Below are 26,042 nucleotides of genomic sequence, written 5' to 3' on the forward strand. Positions count from 1 at the left end.
TTAGACATTTGGGTTTTTCTAGCTTTGGACTTTTTTTTTATAAATAAAAATGCTATGAGCTTTCTTTTTGTGGGCATATATTTTTATTTCCCTTGGGTAAGAATTTATGAGTGGAAGTGCTGGGATATCTAGTAAGTGTATTTTTAACTTTATAGGAAACTGCCAAGTAATTTTTCAACATAATTGGGCCATTTTACATTCCTACTAACAATGTATGATACTTGCAGTTGTTTCACAGCCTCATCAACACTTAGTATTATCTTTTTTGTTTTTTAATTTTAGCCATCTTAGTGGATATATAGTCGCATCTCATTGTGGTTTTAATTTGAATTTTACTGAGTGATGTCTTTTGATGAAGAATAGTTCTTGAGGTTTTCTTTAATTTTTCTACAGTACTATATGTATGTATATATTGAAGAAAATTCATCTTTTGTATTTTTAAATTTTTCTTTAGGATTTTAAAAAAGCGATTGAAGAAAATAATTCAAAATGCCTGAAAATCCTGCTACAGGTATATTAGATATATTTTTCTATTACTAAATTAACTAATGAATCAGAAATGGAATATAAGATGGGACTTAACTTGTGCTCTGATTGTCCTTCTTCAACAAAGATAAACTGCAGGTCCTGCAGGTTCTTGATCGCCTGAAAATGAAATTACAGGAAAAGGGTGACACATCACAGAATGAGAAGCTATCTATGTTTTATGAGACAATAAGGAGTCCTCTCTTCAACCAGATACTCACACTTCAGCAGTCCATCAAGCAACTGAAGGGGCAGGTAAGTTACTTATTAGGGTTTTACATTGATATTCAAACCAGCAAAGGAAGATGGAAGGAGATAGAGACAAATAATCTCTATAAAGAGTCTTATCAAAGAGACTGTATTGGGACCTGTAACCTGTGGGTAGCATTGGCATGGACAGTTTAAAAAGGTTGATAATACATTTTGTGTTTGGCTTTGGAATATGGTTTTTGTGCTTATTTAAATATGTAAAGGTCAAACGCTTTGAGAATTCTCAACATCTTCAAAATTATAAAATAGTGGTTGATTTAAATATATGTTTTTTATGAAGTCTTTTGTCTAGCAAGAAGTGATCATGCCCTTGTAGCACATTATGCATACCTCTCTTGATTACCCAATATTTATTGTCTCTCATCATGAATATTCTGATTAGAAGTTGCTTGGAAGCAGTACACCTGGTGTTTTAATATTTATCTATGTTTCTTCTACTACATATACCATGCTACCTGGACTCTGCAGTCTCTAAGTACATAAGTTGTGTAATTAAAGGATACATAACACCTTGTCTTAGACTGATCCAATTAATAGTTTTAACTGTCCTTTTGGGTTCTATGTTTGGGGATCAGGGATGGCAAATTGCTTTAAAATCATCTATTCTGGAAGCTAAGCTTGAATAGTAGCTATACTACAGACTAAATTTGGGCAAAATTTTAAATGTAAGTGGAGATAATTTAGCAGAGTTGTTAATAAGTGAAAATTAACAAAATTTGGGAAAAAGTATTTTTTGCTGATAAACCAAAATGCCTGCCCATAAGTAATAAGTAATTTGTTTATAGCCAATAAAGAACTAAACTCTACACAAATGTCTTTTCTGTGAATTTCTTTCTTTAGATCAGAGTTGTACCATCATTTTAGCACCCCCATATTCAAAGTTAACTTTCTGTATTCCCTGGTCATGGAATGAGACATGTATTACAGTAGTGAAAGCTGTTGGTAGCAATTGAAATTGGCAAAGATCAATACAAATCTGTCACTCTTACTAGACTATGAGAGGACTTAACTAACTACCCCATCATAATAACAATCTTTTATATTTGTATAGTTTCCAGTTCTTATATACATAATCATATATTATCCTATGGAACTATAAAATCCCTGTAGCCAGAGTTTTGATTTTTTTTTTCTGTGCGGTCTTATTAGCATTTATTCTTAATGTTACCTTCATTCCCCTCTGTTGGCAGTTGTATCAGCCAGTGATATTTTTAAAATCCTGCTCCTTGTAATTACGGGATTCTCCTCTTTCTACTAATGTTTAAGTGGCTCTGTGACTCACTTGCTACAAATCTTGGGCACGTTACTTAAACCCTGTGTGCCTCAGTTTTCATGTTCACAAAGTAGGGTAATGATAAGGGCTGTTGTAAGGATTAAGTGAAATAATACGTGCAAGAGTCTTGGTATAGTACTTGACTCTTAGCAAGCACTCAGTAAGTACAGTTATTGTTATATACTACCTGTGGGTCTTTTGTGGCTCCCCACATGGCAATGTACAGATAAATGCAAAAGGGCTTAGTGTCTTACATGTTTATATGATTGGATGTATCTGCATATTTGCAGTGTAATGAGATGTTAACATACATGCTGTTAACTTGGGGTAGGGGTAGAAGGTAGGGAACAACAAATTTTAAGTTATTAAACACTTTGCGTAATACTAAATTTTTAAACATTCTAGCCTTATGACCAGACAGATTCATACATCTGTGCCTTATTTCTTTCACATATATATATTTAACATGCAAATTATACATGTAATGAGCAAAATATATTAATACTAAATTTTTAAACATTCTAGCCTTATGACCAGACAGATTCATACATCTGTACCTTATTTCTTTCACATATATATATTTAACATGCAAATTATACATGTAATGAGCAAAATATAATATTTAATAAATGGAAATAATTTTTTTCCTATGGGTTTCTGTTGATGATTCTCTTTGGTTTTTCTCTCCAACAGCTCAGCCATATACCTTCAGACTCTTCAGCCAACTTCGATTTTTCTAGGAAAGGTCTGTTAGTGTTCACGGATAGGTCCATTACTAACGGGAATGCCCACAGGCCCTCTACTAACTTGACTGTATCTGGGTTATTTCCTTGGATTCCGAAGTCAGGAAATGAGGACTTTAACTCAGTCATTCAACAGATGGCCCAGGTAAAGTTATATCTTGTCATGGAAATATTTAGCTTTATTTCATCTGTTATAGGTTAAAAAAGAAACCCATACTTACTCTTTTTGCCTTAAAATATGTTGTTATGCATTTTGTTTGCTTGTGTTTTATATTGTTAGGAGGAATTGCTACCATTTTCTAACCTGAATGTTGGAAATTTATTGGTGCAAACTTACATAGGGATAGTATCCACATGTTTGGTGAGGAAAGTTTTTGTACAGTGATTCTAATGGACACATCTGTACACTTGTAGAAAGAAAAGAGATTCTTACTGGTTTTGATCATAGGAGGAAAATTAACATATCTGCCAGAAGTGATGAAACTCTTGAAACTGTTTTTAATTTTACAGTAGTTCCCCCTTACCTGCAGTTTTGATTTCTGCAGTTTCAGTTACCTGCAGTCGACTGCAGTCCAAAAATATTAAATGGAAATTCCCAGAAATAAAAATTCATGAGTTTTCAGTTGTATGCTGTTCTGAGTAGTGTGATGAACTCTCTTGTCCTCCCTCTCTGACCTGCCCAGGATGTGAATCATCTCTTTGTCCAGGGTATCCATGCTGTATATGCTACCTGTCTGTTAGTTTACTTAGGAGCCAGTCTGGGTTATCAGATCGACTGTTGCAGCATCACAGTGCTTGTGTTCTACTAACCCTTATTTTATTTAACAATGGCCCCAAAACACAAGAGGAGTGAGGGATACTGGCAATTTGGACATGCTGAAGAGAAGCTGTAAAGTGCTTCCTTTAAGAGAAAAGGTGACCTTGGCATTCCTTGGCTAGGGTTTGGTACTATATCCTTGGTTTCAGGCATCCACTGGGGGTCTTGAAGTGTATCACTTGAGGATAAGGGGTAAGGGGCTACTATATATCAAAAGAGAATTAAGTGGAGTTAGAACTAATATAATTTGGAAAACCTAAGGAAACATTTGAAAGCCTAATTCAGTTTTAAACTTGAGGATAAGGGGTAAGGGGCTACTATATATCAAAAGAGAATTAAGTGAAGTTAGAACTAATATAATTTGGAAAACCTAAGGAAACATTTGAAAGCCTAATTCAGTTTTAACCCCTAATACCTATTAAAAAGTAAATAACAGACAGTTGAATTTTTGGTTATGTTATTTTTGTGTTTGTTACTCATCATCTAAGAAGTGCCTTTGAAAATAAAACAAGTTTGAAAGTTAAAAAGAATCTGTTTAAAGTTTCATAGTTAAATAATGTTCTGGACCTAATTCCTTTTTTGACTTTTATAGCTCAATCCTCTTTATTTAACTAGTAATTATTTTTATGTGATGTTTTTGTTTTAGTTGATTACATTTATGAAGTTATGTTATGAAAGCAGTTATTAACTAAAGAACGAAATTCACAGTAGAACCCATTTGAATGGTGGCCTTTCCATAGATTTTTGAATTGGCTTAATAAATGGAATATTAATTCATCACAGTAGAATTAAAAACAGAGACTTAAAAAATGCATGGTTCTGACTTAGGATAAACACTAGCATATTTTTGATACATCTAATTTACTTTCCTCCTTTAGAAATGTATTTTGTAGCAAGAGACTTTAGGGAAATTCAATGTAAAGAGTGATTTAGAATTTACTGTGGAAAAGTGCATTTTTCATCCAGCTTGGGATTCATCTCATAATGTGAATGAAGTGTGAAAATACCTCTTTGATTCCCTGAGATTGCAGAATGCTGCACACTCTTTCTTGTGTTCTACTGAAAGTAATTAAGTGAGAGGATTTCCAGAAGTAATTTGTTACTAAAATGCTGAGTTTGTTTGGTTTTACAGAGATGACTTAGGAGAAGCTATTTTTGCACTAAGCAATTTCGTTTCTGTGGAAAGGATATGTTGGTTAAATGTAAACACTGACTTTTCTTTATCCCCCTTCATTAGGGCCGGCACGTTGAATATATAGATATAGAACGACCTTCAACTGGAGGCCTTGGATTCAGTGTGGTGGCACTTAGAAGTCAAAATCTGGGAGAAGTTGATATCTTTGTGAAGGAGGTACAGCCAGGTAGTGTAGCAGACAGGTGAGGCAGATGTTCATTTTGCATTTTGCTATTTTTTTTCCCTGACAATACTGAAGCCCTTATTATAAAGAGAATAAAAAACTAGTAATAAAAACAGAAACAACAGCATCTAACATTTTAGCTCTTCTATGCATTTGTCAGGCCTTTCGTGATTGCTCTCCCATTTACTTGTGGCAGCAGTCCAGCTGGGTAGGTGTCATTACTCCATTTTATAGATGAGAAAGCTAAGGTTCGGAGAGGTTCAGTGGTTTATGTGCAGTCACTAAGGTATCAATTGTTGGAACCATGATGTGATTCCAAGACTGTCTGACTGCAAAGCTAGTGCTCTGTCCACTCCATCACTCCCTCTCACAATTGGCCATGATATTTTAACTATTTTGTGATCAGTAGGATGGGAATATTGAGATTTTCATTTTGTGTACTATATTGCTTATTAAACTTAAGATTATAACAACTTTTTTGTTAGTGATATCACACTATTGATTTATTCTACTTATTGTTAATTAAAAGGCCCCACAAGTCTATGTCATCCTCCATTTTGCACTTGTTTTTTTTTTTCCTTTTTGTCTTTTTTCGTGTCCGGCAACGGATCGCAACCCTCAGTGTCGCGCCCGTACCGGACCGGACCGGCAACGGGATCGCAACCCTCGGTGTTGCACCCGCACCTCGCTCAGCCAGTGAGCGGGAACCGGTCTGTATGTGGGATCCGAACCCTCGGCGGGAGCGCCGCCGCACTCCCAAGCGGCGCATGTAGCAGTGCGCCACCGGGCCGGCCCCCACTTGTTTTTGTTTTTAAAGAGGTATTTGCAAGCCTTATATTTTGTCTGTATTTGATTTCCAGTCTTTGGATTATTCATTTAAGTCCACTATTCAAATGTGCATGTTAGAATAATGGCAACAGCAGCAGTATACTATTATGAAAATTTTCAGTCAATAAAATATTTTTTAATTCGTGTTTTCCATTCAGGGGAATTAATTCTCCTCTCCTTAACTAAAAATTCAGACATAATGGATTTCTATGATTTTTCATCTTTAGTATGACATCTAATGCAGCATTTCCTCAAGTATATATACTTGAACTATAATAGTGGTCAGATATATTTGAGAAACTCTATCCTGTCTTGAAGGTTGGGTATACATAGTTAGGGTGATCATATAATTTATTGTTCAAGTTGGGAGAGGTTTGGGAATGAGGGGCATGTTGTTAATACTGAAACAGAGACAGCAGGTATATACTAGGACTGCACTTAGATAATCCAGGATAAACCTGAACTTACAATTGCTTAATATTAGCTTACTTTAAAGCTATAAGTTTCCTGGGGGTGGGGGGGAAGCCTATTTAACTTTGGCCAGCTTTTCTTTTTAATTTTTTTTTTTTTTACTGTTATTGAGATTTAATTCTCATAACATAAACTTCACCATTTTAAAGTGTACAATGCTGTGGTTTTTAATATATTTGCATGTTGTGCAACCATTCCTTCTATCTAATTCTAGAACATTTCCATCAGGTACAAAAAGAAACCCTGTGACTGATACACCTGTTTAATAGTCACTCCCAATTCCTTCCTCCTCCCATACCCTGGGAGCCACTAGTCTACTTTCTGTCTGTATGGAATTGGTTGGCCCAACTTTTAATATGAGCCTTTTCTTCAAGCAGTACCTGTTAAGTTCCTTGGAACACTTTGGGAAATACTGATCTAATATATTTGTTACCCTTCTCAGCTTCATTTTAGCTGTAAATCTGATGTTTAGATAACAAATGCTGTAGATAAAAAGTTTTGGGGTTTTTTTTGCAGTTAGGATCCAAACTTTTGACTTTGGTGTTATCAACACTGTGCTCTAACCAATTGAGTACTGGCCACGTTTTACTTCTCCCTTCTTTCATAAGGTTATCGTGAAGAACTTTGCCAAATGCCCTGTTGACATGTTGCCATCCTACATGTCTACAATATTTCCTTGGTCTACCATATCTGAAATTGAATACATGCAATCTTTGACCCCAAGGACACAGAGATAGAATCAACACCCATGAGACAAGATTATTTAGGGCAGGGAATATTTTCTTACAAAGGGAAGACTTACAGGTTCATTAGGCAAAGTCCATTAGACTGTTTGAATATTGGTTCTCTCTCTAGCTGTGTGACCTTGGCTAAGTTACTTAATTTTTGTAAGAATTTTAGTTTCTTTATCTGTAAAATAGTAATGATATGGTAGGATACAGATGAAATAATATTGTTAAGTCCTGTAGAGGAATGCCTAATTCATAGTAAAGGCTAAGTATATATTTGTTATTATTCTTACTCTTCTGGCAACATACAAAGTAGCATGATATACAGTTGACCCTTGAACAACACAGGTTTGAACTGCATAGGTTCACTTATATATGGATTTTTTCAACCAACTTTGGATAGAAAATACAGTATTCCCAGAATTGAGAACCTACATACACAGAGGGCCGACTTTTGTATATGCAAGTTCCGCAGGGCCAACTGTGGGACTTGAGTATGTGTAGATTTTGGTATACATGGGGAGTCCTGGAACCAATCCGCTGAGGATACTAAGGGACAACTGTGTACAATACCTTTTTAATTCACTGTATATGTCTTCCTACTTTTCCCCCCATTAATAGAAAATACAGGTTTGTTTCAGGCATGGTTAATGACTTAATACATATTCATGTATACAGCATATGGTAGTTGCTTAGTGTCTATTTGTTGAATGAATGGTAAGTGAGTGGACTATTATTCATACGTGTTACTGGGATTTTGAATATACAAAGAACAAAGTTTGTGCGCCTATATCTTTGAACTTTTACTTTCAGTACATTATACATTATAGGAAAAAAAAAAAAACCCAAATAGTAATGCAATAGGCTAATAACCTAAAAACAAACAAACAAACAACAACAACAAAAACCCTATAGATGATGTTCTTTGTCAAAATACAGTGAAAAAATATAGTTGCATAATAAATCATACAGCTAACGTGAGCCATAGATAAGGAGGGCATGGGGAGGGCTATAATATGCAGGAATATAGGAAAAATTTAAAAATAAAATTTTAAAATAAATACAGGAAAATTTTCTAGATAAGAAGAAAGAAAACATCCATATTTTTGTTTAGTGGATAAAGAAAAAAAACAAAACAAAACCAGAAATGTACCTGTATAGTTTTTTCATGGTATATGAAAATAACATAAAAATGATTTACCAAATTTAAAATAAGCAAATATTTGAAATATTTTATCTTACTGCTCTTTTATTTACTAGCTTTTATTTTATACTTCATTGTGCTCTCCATTAAGCTTTATTTTTGAAGAGACTTAAAACGGAAGTCTGGGGGTGCAGTCTACATTTTGAATTAGACATTGCTCCATACAATGCTGTTATGCATCTGCTGGAAGGTGGGAATTGGAAGTATTGAAACAAGGTGGTACAGAGTTTATGAAATAGGAGGAACAAGCCATAAGCAAAATAATTAAAAAGGTGCTTGGAACCTTTTGCAACATCAGGAGCATTACATCTTCATCCATCGACCCATTCGTTATTTAACAAATATATATTGAACACCTACTGTATGCTATGTGCTGGGTATAAAATGGTAAACAAAAGAGACATTATCCCAGCATTCTTGCAGTCAATTCTTAGTCTTAGTACTCCATAGGAATAGATCTGTGATTACAAATTGAGGTGGGTACTCCCAGAAAGAAGACTTTGGTTATGTAAAGAACCTTGACCAAGGCTGAAGAGTTAGCTGGCTTTCCAGAGGCAGCAGTACTTGAAGGGAGATTTGGGGGGAGACAGCAGGGTCTGCACAGAGCAGAAGATGCTGGGGAAAGGAGTAGAGAGATCATTAGCCCTATAGAGAGATGGGGCACAGCTCCTGTGCTTGGAGTGTGGCTGATACTTATCTGGAGGGGGAGCATACACAATGCAAGATGGTGCAAGAAAGAGATGGAGAGAGGTAAGAGCCAGCCATGTAGGATATTCTAGGTCATGTTAAAGAATTTTCATGGTTTTGATCAGTTCTTACTTTCTCCTAAGGACTTTCCACATAGAACTGTGTTATTTTAGGAGCTTGACTAAGACCTGTTTGCTCTCAAAGTCATGGAAATCCATTATTTCTGAATGTTGTGAAGGAGAGACGAGAACTAGTCTTCCCTTGAGTGGAAAATGTGAATTCAAAATATATGTCTGTCCATGTCTGTGTGTGCACATGTGTGTGTATGTATACATAAAAATTAGTATGGGGAGTTATATATATGCATATAGTATAATTATATACAATTATATGAAGTATTTCAACAAGTTAATGGAAAGATTTGTATTATCTTCTAATTTTGTTTTTCCATGAACTTTTTGAAGTACCCTCATATATATAATTGTATATGTATAAATTAGTATGGGGCATTAAATTGTATATAGAGAGTATCATTGGATACTATTATACATACACGTATATATTTTATATATGTAAAATATATTTATATATAACAAAATAGTATGGAGGAATTAAATTGTAAATAATTGGAGCAGTAAAGCTAATTCGATTCAACTTTAGAATGCATCAAAAATCATATTTTTTCAGAAGACTTCTTTGTATCTTATTTATTTTAGGTTGAGCAGATTCTGAGCAGAATTCTAACTGGAAAGAAAGGAGGTGTTTTGGAAATCTATTGGGTTTGGGGAAAAGGTTGATTAAAATAGATTGATTGCTAGAAAACAGAAAATTTGTAAGTCAGTAAACTGAGGACTGACTTATGAAAAATGTGTTCCATCAGGGCTGAAAAGATTTAAGAGTAACTCATTCATTTGGGATTAATTAAGAAATTTCCCTGACTGAACAAGCTTTGCATAGAAATAGGATAGAGAAAAGAGAACACTAGAGATGGAGGAATGGAAGTGATTCCTGGATACTGTCCTGTAGTATTTACATATAAAGAGAAATGTTTCTTTAGGCCTGGGGAAAAATTTATAAGCAGCTTTCTCAATTTAAAAATGTATGTTTTAAAATTATGAAAATCATTTTGAAAGTAATATGCAATAGAAAATTATAAAATGTAGACATATAACAAGCAAAAAATCCCCACTTTGACTTACACCACTCTGAGACAACTAGGAAAAATACTCTTATATTAGAATGTTTTCTTTTTATAAATGCAAGATCATAGAATACATACAATTTTATATCTTATTCTTAGTAAAATAATTAATATATCTTAATTGTCATTTAATATAACATATACAATTTCTGATATTAATAAAAGGATTTCTAAGCAGCATTTTTACTGCTACATGATCTATTGTGAGAGCCACCCACAATTTTGGCATCAAAAATTGAAATATTCAACTTAATTGTTCCCTAGGAGAATCTAAAACAAATTTCAGGTGTTAGATAAGGATCCCAACTGGAGGGTTGACATTTGGGATGGAAAGGAGGAGATGGGTGGATGCCAGAGAGACAAAGAAGGAAAAGGAAGAATGTGGTGTTAATGGTTGAACAGGAAGAGGAATATCACGGTATTTGGGAGGTAATACAAATAAACTGGGGGCAGAGTAAATCTTGGCTGTCTTTAGGATGTGCTTTAACGTAAGAAGTTAAAGACTATGCTACAGAGTCGGACTCTTTAGATAAGATGCTAAGCTTGTCTAGGCTTCAATTTCTTGTGTGTAAAAATTAGCTAAGTACTTCAAAAGGTGATTGTGAGGATTAAATGAGATAATGTATGTAAAGCATGTAAGACAGTACCTGACTCATAATTATAAGTGCTCAGTAAATATTAACTATAGTAGTGCTTTTTTTCTTTAGCAATTTTGCTGATTTCTTTTTAAATTGTCCTTTTTACCTTGGTTAGCAGTTGGGAAATTGGTATTGGGAGAGAGAAAAGGGCTCAGATACAGATTTGAAGGAAATCTCTATGGATTTTGAGAGGAAGAGTTTGGCCTCTATTGACAAATGTTGGAGAAATGAAGGACAATGGAGATGGGGTGAATCTGCTAGAAAGGAAGTTATTGGTGGAGTTGAGATAACAGTTAACTCCAGTGTGGTATGAGTGGGTCAGATTGGAAGGGGTTCAGGAGTTCATGCAGTAACGGAGGCAGTGTCCATACTTGCAAAACTTTGGCAGTAGGGCTTTATAAATTTTTTTTGTTTTTTTTTCTAACCAAATGGCTTTTACAGTGTGTGTATGTGTGTGTGTGTGTGTGTGTGTGTGGTTAGTGACATATTACCTAATTATTTAGTTAGTGAGTTTTTTCTAACCAAATGGCTTTTACAGTGTGTGTATGTGTGTGTGTGTGTGTGTGTGTGTGTGTGTGTGGTTAGTGACATATTACCTAATTATTTAGTTAGTGAGTACTTTGATGAAAAGGATTCTGAAGAGCTCTGTTATATAATTAAATAATCATTTGAAAAAATGTACCAAAAGAGGTAGTACAGTAAGCAATAAATTGTTTAACTTGAATAACAGATTTTTTAAAAAATCAAGTCATTAGATCACTTAAAACAAAAATTTCTTTTCTTGTACCATTAAGGGATCACAGGTTAAAGGAAAATGACCAAATATTGGCCATTAATCACACACCACTGGATCGGAACATTTCCCATCAGCAAGCGATTGCATTATTACAACAAACCACTGGATCCTTACATCTGGTTGTGGCCAGGGAACCAGTCCATACAAAAAGCAGTGTTTCTACCAGCCTAACTGATACAACTCTGCCTGAAACAGTGAGTTGCAAATTGGGAAAAATACTTAACTTTAAATTATACCATTGATTACAAGAAGTATAAAGACATTTAGAAGGTGTCATTTTACTTATTATAGTTGAAGGAAGATGATCATATCTCCAAATACATCATTAGCATATTTAAAAAGAGGTTTTATGGAGGTTTTTTTGTTTTTTGTTTTTTTTATCTCTTCAATGTTCTATGGGTCTCCTTATTTAAGATTATTATTTAATATAGAGGCCAAATTGAAGTATTAGGTGTAATTTATTTGGTGATGAAAAGAATCTGTGTTCCTTGGTGATGTAGCCAGTTAATTAATAGGGAGTTTTTTGGTTTTTTTTTCCTTTTTGTCTTTTTTCGTGACCAGTAACGGGATTGCAACCCTCGGTGTCACGCCCGCACCACGCTCAACCAGTGAGCTGACCAGTCTCTATATGGGATCTGAACCCTCGGTGGGAGCGCTGCCACGCTCCCAAGCACCGCACTCTACCGAGTGCGCCACCAGGCTGGCCCTAATTGGGAGTTTTTATTAAAGACTTACTGTTGAGAGTCTTAAGTAAGATTTGGTTATTTATTTAAAAAGTATTATTTTTGTAAATCATAATGGGGAGTTTACAAGTAGATTATTGATGCTACAAAATTATAGCAGTTTTTATTTCACATAAGGATGTATACTTACGTGTGTATTTTAATTTAAACAATTTAAAAGAATAAAAGTATATGTCTCTTTTGGGAATCCTTAAACTTGCTTTGTAACATTTTACAGATTTTTGGCCTGCATCTTCAGAATGCAAGCTAATAAATCTTATTTTCTTACAACACTAAGTGCTAGCTGATTTATTTAATTTTCATTATTGGGACAAAAGAAAAAATAGGCTATCTGGTACAGTACAAGTTCACACAAGTATAGGCATTTTCCCTGTTGTAATCAGTAATATTTATAGAGTGCAATTTACATAATAAATATAGTGAGCAAAGTGGTACATTGTTTAGCATATAAAGAACAAGCGCTTTGGAGTCAGGCTTCAGTGGGTTCAAGTTCATTTCTTCCGCTTACTGTGTCTCACTGGGCAGGTTCTTTGACTTCTCCACAACTCAGTTTCTTCATCTGTTACTTGGAACTAGTACTGGTGTCTAGTTCTCAGAGAGTTGTGAGGATTGAATGAGAAGTCGTGTGAAGAGCTAAGTGCAGTGCCTGGTGCTGAGTAAGCACTTAGTGAATATTAGCTGGTATCATTAATTCAGGCATGGTATTTTAGCAAACATTGCTGCTTCCCAGATGCTAGATATTTTTTCAGACATGAATTTATTAAACATTCTCAATATTCCTGGGTATTTTAACATTGCATAGTAACTTTCCAATTTAGTATAATAGAAAAACTAAGTAATGAGTATGCCCTTATGATCTTGCAAGGGAGGGTGGTGTTCTGCAGTTGGATTATGTGAATTTAATGCACATTTCTCATGGAAGCCTGCAAGTTAGGGGAAAATCACTTGTGTCTTTTAGTCTGATTTGTATTATTTCTATTGCCAGTATCTTCAGTCAGGCCTGCCTTGCCTTTCCTGCCTAAGGGTCTCCTAAATTAGTGTCTTCACCTAGTGTCCTCACGTTTCACTCTTTACCTTGCTGCCAAATTAATTTTTGTAAACCGTGGCTTTGTTCTTGTATTCTCTCTTCTAAACCCTTCAATTATTTCTACTTGTTTAACCATTTAACTCCAATGTTTTGACTGTATCTTTGACCCATTCTGCCATCTGGCCTAGCTTTGCTCTTAAATTTCCCTTTTCGTTGAATGTCTTCTTTCTTTGTAGTGCAACTTAAATGCCCTCCTTCCACGTATGAGGCTTTCCATAATTCTTCATTGGATTTGACTTCTGGCCTGTGCCCCCACCACACCCCTAAAATTATTATAACATTTTGTGATCCTCTTTCAATTCAGGCAAACACATATTTATTGATTCCTACTGTGTGCTAGGCTCTGTGCTAGATAATGGAGCATAGATTGGGGAACAAGACACATTTCTTGTCCTCTTAGAGGTACAGTGTATTATGATCCAGTATTCTGCCTTGTATTTTAATTATTTATGTTTTAGTTTCTTTCTGTACTGGATTATAAGTTCCTTAAAGGGCAGGGACCATATAATTGTGTATCTCTTAGCTTCTAGAAAGTTGTCTTGATTAATTGTATGAGTGTACAATTTGTTGAAGATCTGTTACTTTGGTAATTACTGTATTGGAAAGCTAAGAATCTATGTGTTTTACCGACACTGTGGCTCTCACTTGCTATTAATTTGCAGGTTCGTTGGGGCCATATTGAAGATGTTGAACTCATTAATGACGGCTCTGGATTAGGTTTTGGAATAGTTGGAGGAAAATCAAGTGGTGTGGTTGTGAGGACTATAGTTCCTGGAGGATTAGCAGATCGAGTAAGTTGACCTTCTTCACTATTTGGGTTTTATATAATTTAAATTGTATGGTTTGAAATGTATTTTTATAACATGAGTTACTAGGATATATGACTCAATAACTAGAGTTTTAGTATCGTTTTAAAATGGGTTATTAAATAAGTGTTAATATACACTCTGCTTTATTTTAAACAGTTTCTAAATCAATATTTTTAGATTTCCTTTTGTTTGTTTTGTTTTTTGCCTGTAGTTGATAAGCTTCTTGATTTCATCACAGGACAAAGTTTTTTATTGAAAAGAGTTGTTAATAGGTACTGTATTTTGAACATCCGTATTCTTGTCCTTCATTGTATCTTTCAAGGGCCTAAATATTAAAATCAGGAGGTACAGTGGTTGTAAACATTTGCCCCAGTGTTGTTATAAATCTAATGACTACCGTCCATTGTTTAGCAGTGTTAAACTGACAGTAGGCCATTTAAAAACTTATCAACTGTTTCTGCTTAGTTTTACATTGAATAAAATGTTAAATACTTCATTTAGTTTTCAGAAATTAGTTTAGAAATTTGATTATGAAGCCACTTACTAATGAATCAACGGTTTCTGCTTAGTTTTACATTGAATAAAATGTTAGATACTTCATTTAGTTTTCAGAAATTAGTTTAGAAATTTGATTATGAAGCCACTTACTAATGAGTCCATATTACATAGAATGTCCATGATAAATCAGAAATAACATTAGTTATTTCCATAATCAGAATAATGTGTAAAATTTCACTGTTGACTCTCTAGTTACACATAAATTTATCCCTCCTAATAGACGTAGTAAAATGAACTTGCTGTGCAAATGCGGCTAGCTTCTAGGCAAGCCCCTCAGCTCCTCGTTTCTGATTAGGAATGCTCCACCTTAGACAAATTGTGGACCCACTGATGTTTTGATTGTCCTTTCAGCATCTAAGTATATTTATTTACATCAGCAGTTCTCGATGTTTGGACTATGGGCCTCTGGGGATCCCTGAGACCTTGCAGGAGATCTATGAGATCAAAGCAACTTTTGTAATAATCCTAAGATGTTATCATCCCTTTTCACCCAATTAACATTTGTACTGATGATCCACAAGCAATGGTAGACAAAAGTTGCTGATTCCTTAGTGCGAAACAAGGCAGTGGCATCAAACTGCACTAGTCGTCATTGCATTCTTTTCTGACATGTGCTTGCAATGAAAAAAAAAATGCCAGTTTCACTTAAGAAAGTTTTTTTATGATGAGGTAAAAATGATTAATTTTAATGAATTTTGACCTTTTAGTGCATGTTTTTATAATACTGCATGACAAAATGGGANAAATCTAATGACTACCGTCCATTGTTTAGCAGTGTTAAACTGACAGTAGGCCATTTAAAAACATCAACGGTTTCTGCTTAGTTTTACATTGAATAAAATGTTAGATACTTCATTTAGTTTTCAGAAATTAGTTTAGAAATTTGATTATGAAGCCACTTACTAATGAGTCCATATTACATAGAATGTCCATGATAAATCAGAAATAACATTAGTTATTTCCATAATCAGAATAATGTGTAAAATTTCACTGTTGACTCTCTAGTTACACATAAATTTATCCCTCCTAATAGACGTAGTAAAATGAACTTGCTGTGCAAATGCGGCTAGCTTCTAGGCAAGCCCCTCAGCTCCTCGTTTCTGATTAGGAATGCTCCACCTTAGACAAATTGTGGACCCACTGATGTTTTGATTGTCCTTTCAGCATCTAAGTATATTTATTTACATCAGCAGTTCTCGATGTTTGGACTATGGGCCTCTGGGGATCCCTGAGACCTTGCAGGAGATCTATGAGATCAAAGCAACTTTTGTAATAATCCTAAGATGTTATCATCCCTTTTCACCCAATTAACATTTGTACTGATGATCCACAAGCAATGGTAGACAAAAGTTGCTGATTCCTTAGTGCGAAACAAGGCAGTGGCATCAAACTGCACTAGTCGTCATTGCATTCTTTTCTGACATGTGCTTGCAATGAAAAAAAAATGCCAGTTTCACTTAAGAAAGTTTTTTTATGATGAGGTAAAAATGATTAATTTTAATGAATTTTGACCTTTTAGTGCATGTTTTTATAATACTGCATGACAAAATGGGAAGTACCATGTAGCACACCTGCTATATACTGAAGTATTACGTTGTCTTGAGAAAAAACATTTGGGAGACCAGCTAGTCACTTTTTTTATATGGAATAACATTTTTATTTTTGAAAGAATAACTGAAAAATTATAGTTATTCATACTTGGGTATTTAATTCAAATTTTCTTGAGAATGAATGACATGAGCCTGTTACTTCAAGGAAAACTGAGAGTGTTTGTTGGTAATGATAAAATTTGAGCTTTCAAGGAAAATGAGAATTTTGCAAAAATTGCATTTTACTATGAGCCTGAAACGTCTCCATATTTAAGGACTTTTCTGATGAGATTGTTGATGATATTAAATAATATGTTTGTTTTGATATTATACAATGAAATATGTTAGTCTTGGGGAGATTTGTATAACTCAGTGAAGCAATATATCCTGAAGACCAGAACGTGATATGACAAAACAGTATATGGGTAAAAGATCCATTCAAAGTTCAAGATAGATCAATGGACTGTAATGAAACAGTGTCTGAAAGTGTGTAGTTCTAGATTCCACATTGTAACTGATGTATAGGAAACGACCACTTGTCCTGTTTTGGTGTGTTATCAGAGAGGAATGGGCTATTAAAATACTCCTCCCTTTCCCAACTACATATCTGATTGAAGCCAGATTTTTTTCATATGTTTCAACAAGAACATTATATCACAACATATTGAATGCTGAAACAGATATGAGAATCCAATTGTCTTCTTTTAAGCCAGACAGTAAAGAGATTTGCAAAAGTTTTAAAGCACCGCTTTCTCACTATTTTTTGTTTTTGAACATAAATCTCTTTTAAAAATAAAAATGTATACATTAATATAGATAAATATTTATATATGTTAATATATTTATATTGTGTATATTAAATCTTTTAAATTTCTCAGTGCTAATTAGATGTTGACTGAGAACTCACAAAAACAAAAGCTCTTTGAGGTTCTCATTAAGTTTTTTTATGGCTTTATTGATATGTAATTAACATACAATAAATTACACATATATAAAGTATACAATTTAATAAATTTTGGCATGTGTATACACTTGTGAATTCATCTTTATTATTCAGGATTCTTCAGAGAAACAGAACCAATAGAATACATGCATATGTATAAAGAGATTATTTTAAGGAATTGGCTCGTGCCATTGTGGGGGCTAGCAAGTCTGGAATCAGTAGGGCAGGCCCGCAGGCTGGAAACTCAGATAGGAGTTGATGCTGCGGTCTTGAGTTTGATATCTGGAAGGCAGGTTGGCAGGATTTCTGTTACATTCTTGAGGCAGAATTCCTTCTTCAGGAAACCTCAGTGTTTGTTCTTAGAGTCTTAAACTGATTGGATGAGGCCCACCTACATTATCAAGGGTAATCTTTATTTAAAGTCAACTGATTGTAGATGTTAAGCCTGTTACTTCAAAGAAAACTGACAATGTTTGTTGGTAATGTAAAATTTGAGCTTTCAAGTGAAAATTAGAATTTTGGAAAAATTGTATTTTACTGTGAGGTTGAAAGTTCTTCATATTTAAACTTTTCTGATTAGGTTGTTGATGATATTAGTCAATGAGTGTTTTGATATTATACAATGAAATATGTCAGTATTTGGAAGATCTGCAGATACTTTTTCTAGCAACATCTAGACTAGTGTTTAACCAAACAACTGGACACCACAATCCAGCCAAGCTGTCACATAAAATTTAACTATAATACCATCATCCGTCACCACAGTCAAGATAATGAGCATATTCATCACCCTTAACAGTTTCTTGTGCTGCTTTGCAATCCCCATCCCTCTATTCTCAGTGATTTTTAAGAGTATAAAGGGGTTCTGAGAGCAGAACATTTGAGGATGGTCATTTTATGGGTCTTCAAAACACATCTGTGGCACAAAACAAATAGTATTCCTTAAGAGTTCTTCGAAATAATTTTTTTTGTAATTGGAAAAGAGATGAGATTTTGTGATGTTTTTGTCTCTTCCCATTTCTCCCCTCTCCCCCACTCCTGCTTTAGCAATTTTAATAGGCTTGTTTGCTGGAGTAGCATTTTTCAAAATGCAAGTAGGGTAGTTATTGTGAAAAAAAAAGGGTGAAATAAATTTCAACAAAATCAAATAGGTTTCTTTACTGTAAGAATTTTCTGAGCTTTTAATATACTAATGTGCCTTATGAATTTTCACAAGGAGAATATGATGTGCAGAGTTTCCGAGATTAATCCCATTGAGGCACTGTTGGGAAAAGCCCAAGTCTGACTTTTCCCTTTTACTGGAAGGTATTGTCACTATTTCAGATCATCAAAGAGTGGGTAGGAGGTATGCCTGTTAAAGAGTCATAAATGCTCAAAGAGAAGCAAGTGCTTATGCTGGACATTGTTATCTGCCCAATATACATTGTTCTTGTGTAATCCTCAAAACAATCTTTTAAGTTTATCCTAAATTTTATAGATGTGGAAATCATTGAGAAATTGCCCAGAGTTACACAGATAGGTAAGTGACAAAGTTAGGATTGAGCCCATACCTGTTTGATTCTGAAGTCTGTGCTTTATTGCTTAAATCTATCAGTACCATACTGTAACCAACTGAGCTAACCGGCCAGCCCTACTGCTTAAATCTATTTACCCAAAATTGATCCTAATGTTTTCCTTTTCCTGATGTTCACCTGTGCAGAGTTGTTCATACCTATCAACAGGGAGTAGCAGGCTCTGGAAGCAATAGAGAATAGAGCTATGGACTCCAATAGGGAATGTGGTGAGGCCTAGACAGAGGGGACAGAGCAGCATTCTCTCCTCTCTTTTCATCTCATCTGAGCTAACGGCAGATGAAATCTCTTCAACCTTCTTGCCATTTATCGCCTTCCTCATCCCTGCCACCATTTGTTCCATGGTTCTACTCAATGTTTTGCTTGCTGTAACTCCCTAAGTGACTTTAGCTGCTGCACCTTAATACTCCAGTCTGTGGTACAAGATGTGGCATACACCTCCATATTGTCTGTCTTTGGAGAAATTCTTCTCAGCCCACCTACATTCCAAGTAAGCCTGTCTGAAAGGAAAGAGCATAGGATCAGTATGTGAGCTTTAGAATCACACAGATGAAGGCTTGAATCCTGAATCTACCACTAACCCTGGGCAAATTATTTCTTGGCTTAATTCCATGTTTCTAAAATTGTCTCCAAGACCACCCCAGGTTTGATGATTTGCTAGGATGGCTCACAGGACTCAGCATATAGTTGTATCCATAGCTATGACTTATTCCAGTGAAAGCATATAAAGCAAAATCAGCACTGGGAAACGTATATGAGGTAAAGTCTGGAGGAAACCAGGCGCAAGCTTCCAAGAATCATTTCCCAGTGGAGTCACATGGGAACTGAAATCTTCCAGTGATGAATTATGACAACACATCTGAAATGTGTACCATGGAAACCCATTAGAGACTTAGTGCATAGGGTTTTTATTAGTTGCTGGCCATGTTGGCACACATTGTCTAGCATGTACCAAAGTTACAGAAGAAAGCAGGTATTCAAGAGAAACCACATTGTTTGCACGATGGTGTAGGCATTGTGAGCCATTCTTACTGGGGATTGGTGGGAACTCTCCCAGAATCTAAGCTCCAAGGTATTAGCCAAGGGCCAACCTTGTGAGCAGGCCTTTCAAAGAACAGCAGTCTCAGGCCTGCTGTTAACTCTTTTTGCTAGGAGATAATTGTGCTTGCCTTAAAAAAGACTGTGTGAAATTGAATGTAATTCAATGTAATGTACTTTAGCACAATGCCTTTTAGTTCCTCATCCCTTTCCTTTCCAATCCTCTTAGCTGGGATGAAATGTAAGAGCTGGGTTGTCCCCAAGGCAGCCCCTCCCAGGGTTACCTGACTCTGCAAGCGGTTGCTAAATTCTTGCTTATCTAGCCTAATCACAGCTTTAAAAAAATTAAAGGAGATATTGCTTTTAATTAAAATATACTCATGTTTTGAATATTAATGCTCACTGTTGACTATGGCAACCTTCGTGGTACAAAAGCTCCTTATATTTCCATTCGTGTTAACAGATAAGTCAATATGTATGATTAAAAGATGGGGTAGAGTTGAGGGGATGTGGTGAAGAACACTTAACTGAGGTCACTGCAGCCTAAGGAGCGATCAGAAATGGATGTATTTAAAGACTTGCTGTGAACAAGGCACCAAGCTAAACATTTTACATATAGTATTGAGTTTAATGCTCACAGCTCAATGAGAGAGGAATTTATTCTCTATTTGCTTAAGAAGGATCTGAGATTTACGTAGTACAAGCAATCGACCTTTGACCATACAGCTTGACCAAAGTAGAGCAAGGATTTGAACTTGGGTGTCTGACTCCAAAGCCCCTACTTGTCCTTCTGCTGTTAAAGTAAATAAAATGGAAAATAGCATTAAAAAAAAAATTGTAGGAAGCTTTTCAGAAATCTTTATTGAGATCTGGTTACAATGACCAATAAGTTAATGTAATTAGGACCAATTCATGGATAAGGAATTATATGAGATACTCTCCAAAATTCACAGTGCCTGAAACACACATCTTTAGAGCATTCTATTCAGTTGTGGCAAAAATTTAAAAAATTTTCAGGATGAATCTGGCCCTCACATCATGGGCATGAGGGGTGACAATCAGCTTTGTATCATGAATATTAATAACGAGTAAAAAAAATTTTTTCAAGAGCTAGTTTTTGTTTTGTTTTGAAATTGATGATGGGTAATGTAAAACTTCTTTGTTTTGCAGAAACCTCACTCATGTGGTCTGGAGGAATTCTGGGGAAGTCAGGTACCCTGGGTTACCCTATTGTCTCCAGAAAGTGACCATTATAACACAGCCTATTTAAAAGTTGTCATAAATTATTGACATTATGATATGAGGCAGTTATAACATAAGTCATATTAACTACCCAGTAACCTTTAATACTAAGAAGGAATGGAACCAAGCAAGGGTTGGAGAGTGGCTGTGCACTCTGGGGGACTTTCAGTGATGCAAAGCCCAGCTCGAGGTCACTAAACAGTTGGCTATTCCCAAGCACTTTTGCTTTGAGTGATTCTTTAGACAGATATTTTCTTTATCCTTAACAATCAGTTAATGAGGGCTTTAGGAATTTGGTTAGGATAGGATAGGTATACTTGGACTTAATTCCTTCCCTTAATTCCTTTAGGGAAGGAGTGTTTAGTTTATCTTATAAAGTCACTGTTTTTTGTCAGTGACATGTTGCCTTTTGATTAAAGATCAATAATAGAACCAACCTGGAATCAAACATAGTAATGATTTCATTTTCTGAATTGTAGAAGTTTGGTGCCATAGTTTAGTTTTTGGAGAAACAAATTTGATTTTTTCTTTTGTAGTTCAGGCCTGATTCCTGTAGGTTTTCAAATATTTTTTGAATTGAAGTTATCATCCACAACAGCATTTTAGAGAACTTAAAATACAAAGTAATTGGTTTTTTTAGCCAAAAGCTGCTAACTTGTATTAAAGTATTTTTTAATTTTAACTATATAAATGATACTGTTAGTGTTTTCACTGTAATTGTGTGATACCTCTTCTATCAGCTGTTTTAATTTTTCTGCCTTTCACATTATCTTTTCCAATGTGCATATTTTTTCTCTTATGAGACAATCTATGGTTAATAAACTTTTATATTTGAATATTTGATTAGCACACTGTGCTTGAATCTTGGTATAGCTGTTGGCTTTCATTGGTTTATGATTTCTGTTAAAGAACAAAAAGGATTTTATGCCTTTTGGTTTCCTCGCACAGTAGGTAGGTAATGGAAGGATAATGTTGATCAGAAAATATCAATAAAATGAAATGTTTGGGGCTTCTGGAATTAGACAAGGTAGCTGTCATTTTGGTGTCTTTCCTACCAATCTGACTAATGACTATTTTTGTACTTACGAATTCCTTAGAACACCTGTTTTTCTGCAAGAAGAAAATGTTTGACTTTCAGTGACAGATGCAAATTATCTACATCATTTTAAATTAAGAGTTGAGGTAAAATAGGAAAAAAAAAATAGTGCCTAGGAAGCAAGTAAATATATACTCCATGGTGAAATGCCCTTCTTTGGCCAAGCTAAGTATGAAAACATTTACTAGACATATTCTTTATTCTTTAGTCAGGGTGTAATTTTGTTCAAGAATAGTTTTTGATTCAAAGACAGCTTTACTCTTATTTTTCATCAGGACCACTGATTTTCTCTTAAGTAGTAGCTTATTTTATTTGAAGTCTGTGGCATGGATGAAAACAGAATATCAAATTATCATTATTAAAGTAGAAACCCAGCAGTTCTTTATTCCTTTTTTTAATAATTATGTCCTCCTTGCATCTGTTTCTTTTCCACGTTTCTGAATTGAATTGCATTTCTGCTACACTGCTTCTCTTTACTTTAGTCCCTTCCAGTGCCTTCTGCAGTACTCACCACAAACCACGTAGCGTTGTACTCATTATTTTGGTTTAAAGCCTTCCTTCATTAGGTTCCTGCAAAACTGGAGAAAAGGAAGGATGCAGAAAATACTTTTCAGTCTTAAGGCTTTTTAAAAACGTCTTTGTTCAGAATTTCATCTACAGCTTATCGATGGTGCCATCTGGATCCAAGAATATGGAGCTTAGAACCAAATTAACCCAGTGGTCATTGCTCTGTTCTCAAGCTGTCTTCCTCTCCCAGTTGCAAAATATGTATTTTTTATCTTCATTTTACTCAAACTTTTTGACAGTTATAAGCAATTTCTTGGAGAGTAGGAAAACAGTAAATTTACTGTCTACTAGTAGCCTTTTGTATATGAGAGAGTCACTTGCTGCAGGAATGTTCCTCTGGAGATATCAAAGTTTAGGCCACCGACTAAATGAGAAGAACATTCTTCAATGGGCAGCTTGGATTGAACTTTGATTCTGCCATTTATTAGCTGTGTGGCCTTGGTCAAGTCAGTCAACCTTTTTGAACCTCAATTTTCTCATTTTAAAGTTGTCCTTCTCTGAATGACACACGAAAGTGATTTTTAACCTGTAAGGTCCTCTGTAGTGTGATTTTTTTTTTTTTTTAACAAGCTATGTTGACATTTTGGTATATTTAATATACTGTAATAAAGATAAATAAGGTGAATTCACAATTTCTGGTGAAACAAATCAGTTGTTTCAAAACTTTTATAAAGAAAGAAAATGATAAACATTTTGAACTGATATACATTTTGATAAATTATGTCAAACTTTGTGTGAAGTATAAATACATACAAAAGAATGTACATCATGTCTGTGCACATTTTAAATAATAATTAGAACAATAATCGCCGATATACACACCACCAGCTTAAGAAATTAAACATTACATATCCTTACTCCAAACTCATCCAGAATCATGACTTAAATATTTCCTATATGCTAATGACTTCCAAATTTAAATGTGTAGTCTGGACTTCTCCCCTGAACTCTAGATTTGTATATCCAGCTGTATACCTGTTATCTTCGCTTTAATGACTAGTAGGCATCTCAGACTGAACTCATCTGTAAAACTGAACTCCTGATTTCCACTCCTACCCATCTATTCCTCTGTAGTCTTCTTTATCTCAGTGCATTGCAACTCCATCTTTCCAGTTGCTTAGGTTAAAAACTTAAGAGTTTTGATTTCTTTTTTCCCCCTTATATGCCATATAGAAGTTATCAGCAGATCCTGTTGACAGATCACTAAAAGTAAATCTAGTTTCTCACTTCTCAACAACCCAACTGCTAACCTAGTCCAAGCTGTTGTTATCTCTTTATGGATTATTGCTAAGGCCTCCCAACTGGTATCTCTGCTTCTCTTGTGTCCTCTCTGATAGTCTATTTTAAGCACAGAAGCTTAAATGATCGTGTTAAAAGTAAGTCAGATAATGTCACTCCTCTGTTCAAAACCCTCCAATGACCTGCATCCCAGTCATGCAGAGAAAATGCCCTGTACTGTCTGACCCCCTGTTAATGCTCTCCTCTCTTTGACTACTCTCCTCCTTCCTTATTCTCTTCTAGCCATAGTAGCATTTTTCTGTTCCTTTCAAACATGCCACCAAGCCTGTTGGCTTTTGGAGTTCCTAGCTTTATACTGCTGGAGGCTTCTGTTCCAACCTCCTTCCCTTCTTGAGATGCAGGGCTTTCTGACCACTTCCTTGCATACATGACCATTAATATCCTGGCTCTAGGCCACTAGGCATGAATTGATATCCTCAAGCAAATGCCTGTGTTTGAATACCAATTATTTTTCTCACTTCAAACCCTTCTGTATTTAGTATTGTACAAGGAATACTTTTACTCTTTTGACAATTCAGCCATTAATTAAAAATATTATATTTTATTTCAGCATTTTAGGTGGATTCTCCTCAGTCATTTTGCCAGAACTGAGAGTCTGATGAATTGTTATTAATTGGTGAAGTTAGATCATTGATTTCTCAAAATAATTTTGTTTTTTCTTGGATTAAAGGATGGAAGACTCCAGACAGGGGACCACATCTTGAAGATTGGTGGCACAAACGTGCAGGGAATGACCAGTGAGCAAGTTGCTCAAGTGCTGAGGAACTGCGGCAATTCAGTCAGGATGGTCGTTGCTAGAGACCCAACTGGTGAAATTTCGGTGACCCCTCCTGCCCCTGCAGCCTTACCTGTTGTCCCACCTGCTGTAGCCAACAAGAGCCCTGACTCTGTGAGTATATGATTCATTCTTTCATCTTAAATCAAATACTGGGTGTGACACACTGCAAGGTAAGAAATTCTTTCCACTCAAAACACCACAGTGAGATGAGTCGTATCTCAGTTGTGTCTCTGTGCTCACCAGGGAAGCAGAAGAGAACCCAGTCTGGAGACACTAGACATTTTTGATTTTCTTTTTTGAGGGTTGAGCCATTCAACTTCCCTGAGCCTCAGCTACTCACTTGTAAGTTGGAGAATACTACTACTTGCCTTGTCTATTTTATTAGGTTGGCGAGGAGACATCCAGATGGTGGAAGGAAAACAGGAAATACCAGTCAATGTATAAGAATTATCACTGATAACAGTAGACTGGCCGAAAGGAATGGACATTAATAGTAATATTCATTATAATTATTAACAATTATTATAGTTACATAATGATAATCACTATTATTAGTCATTATCGAGTATCTGGAATTGTCCAGGTCATCTGAAACCCTTGTAGTAATTTTGCAAGATAGGTTTTCTCATCCATTTAATAGATGAGGAAACTAAAGTCAAACAACTTGTTAAAGTCCTCATATGGAGTAAGTTGCAAAGCTGGAATCTGAATTCAGATCTTTCTGGTCCCTACCAAGTTCTTTCCCAGTATTTCACAAGCTCTGAATGAAGACATATTAAAGCAAAAGCAAAGAAATAGTTTTAAAAAAGAGGGGCCAGGAGGAATGTTACACTTATCACTGTGTAATGGTGATGCAAAAAAGGATTACTCAAAGCACCATGAATGTGATGAGAAGCCCGAAGGGTCTGTACCCCAGCAACTTATCTATTAGAAGGAGAACACTGGGTGCAGTTCTGATTCAAAGTTAGCTTCTGTTTTTTATTGTAAAGACAAGGAAGTTTCACAAGAAAAATCAGTTGAGGTCTGAGAACCGCGGGAAGAGTGGGACTACAGGCCCAGGGGTGCTCTGCGTCGAGAACATTGAAAGCTTTGTGAATTCAAAAATTACATTTTTTATCTTTTATCTCTTTCTGTCTAGTTATCTATGGCTGAGTATAGCTTAAACAATGGAAACTAGTAACAT

General features: G+C 35.2%; 1 protein-coding gene across 1 annotated transcript in view; it reads left to right on the plus strand.

The window, feature by feature from the left end:
* Positions 1 to 489: 489 nt before the first annotated feature.
* INADL (InaD-like (Drosophila)) overlaps positions 490 to 26,042 on the plus strand; it is a gene marked incomplete at its 3' end in the record, with an annotated part of 165,617 nt that continues 140,064 nt past the window's right edge. Inside the window, exons 1-7 of the mRNA XM_008584873.1 lie at positions 490 to 511; positions 614 to 780; positions 2,762 to 2,956; positions 4,866 to 5,005; positions 11,538 to 11,733; positions 14,032 to 14,160; positions 24,752 to 24,970. Coding sequence (XP_008583095.1) covers positions 490 to 511; positions 614 to 780; positions 2,762 to 2,956; positions 4,866 to 5,005; positions 11,538 to 11,733; positions 14,032 to 14,160; positions 24,752 to 24,970 — 1,068 coding nt within the window. The remainder of the gene's footprint in view (positions 512 to 613; positions 781 to 2,761; positions 2,957 to 4,865; positions 5,006 to 11,537; positions 11,734 to 14,031; positions 14,161 to 24,751; positions 24,971 to 26,042) is intronic.

Source organism: Galeopterus variegatus, unplaced genomic scaffold, assembly GCF_000696425.1.
Source record: "Galeopterus variegatus unplaced genomic scaffold, G_variegatus-3.0.2 Scaffold3395, whole genome shotgun sequence".
In the NCBI taxonomy this organism is placed as follows: domain Eukaryota; kingdom Metazoa; phylum Chordata; class Mammalia; order Dermoptera; family Cynocephalidae; genus Galeopterus; species Galeopterus variegatus.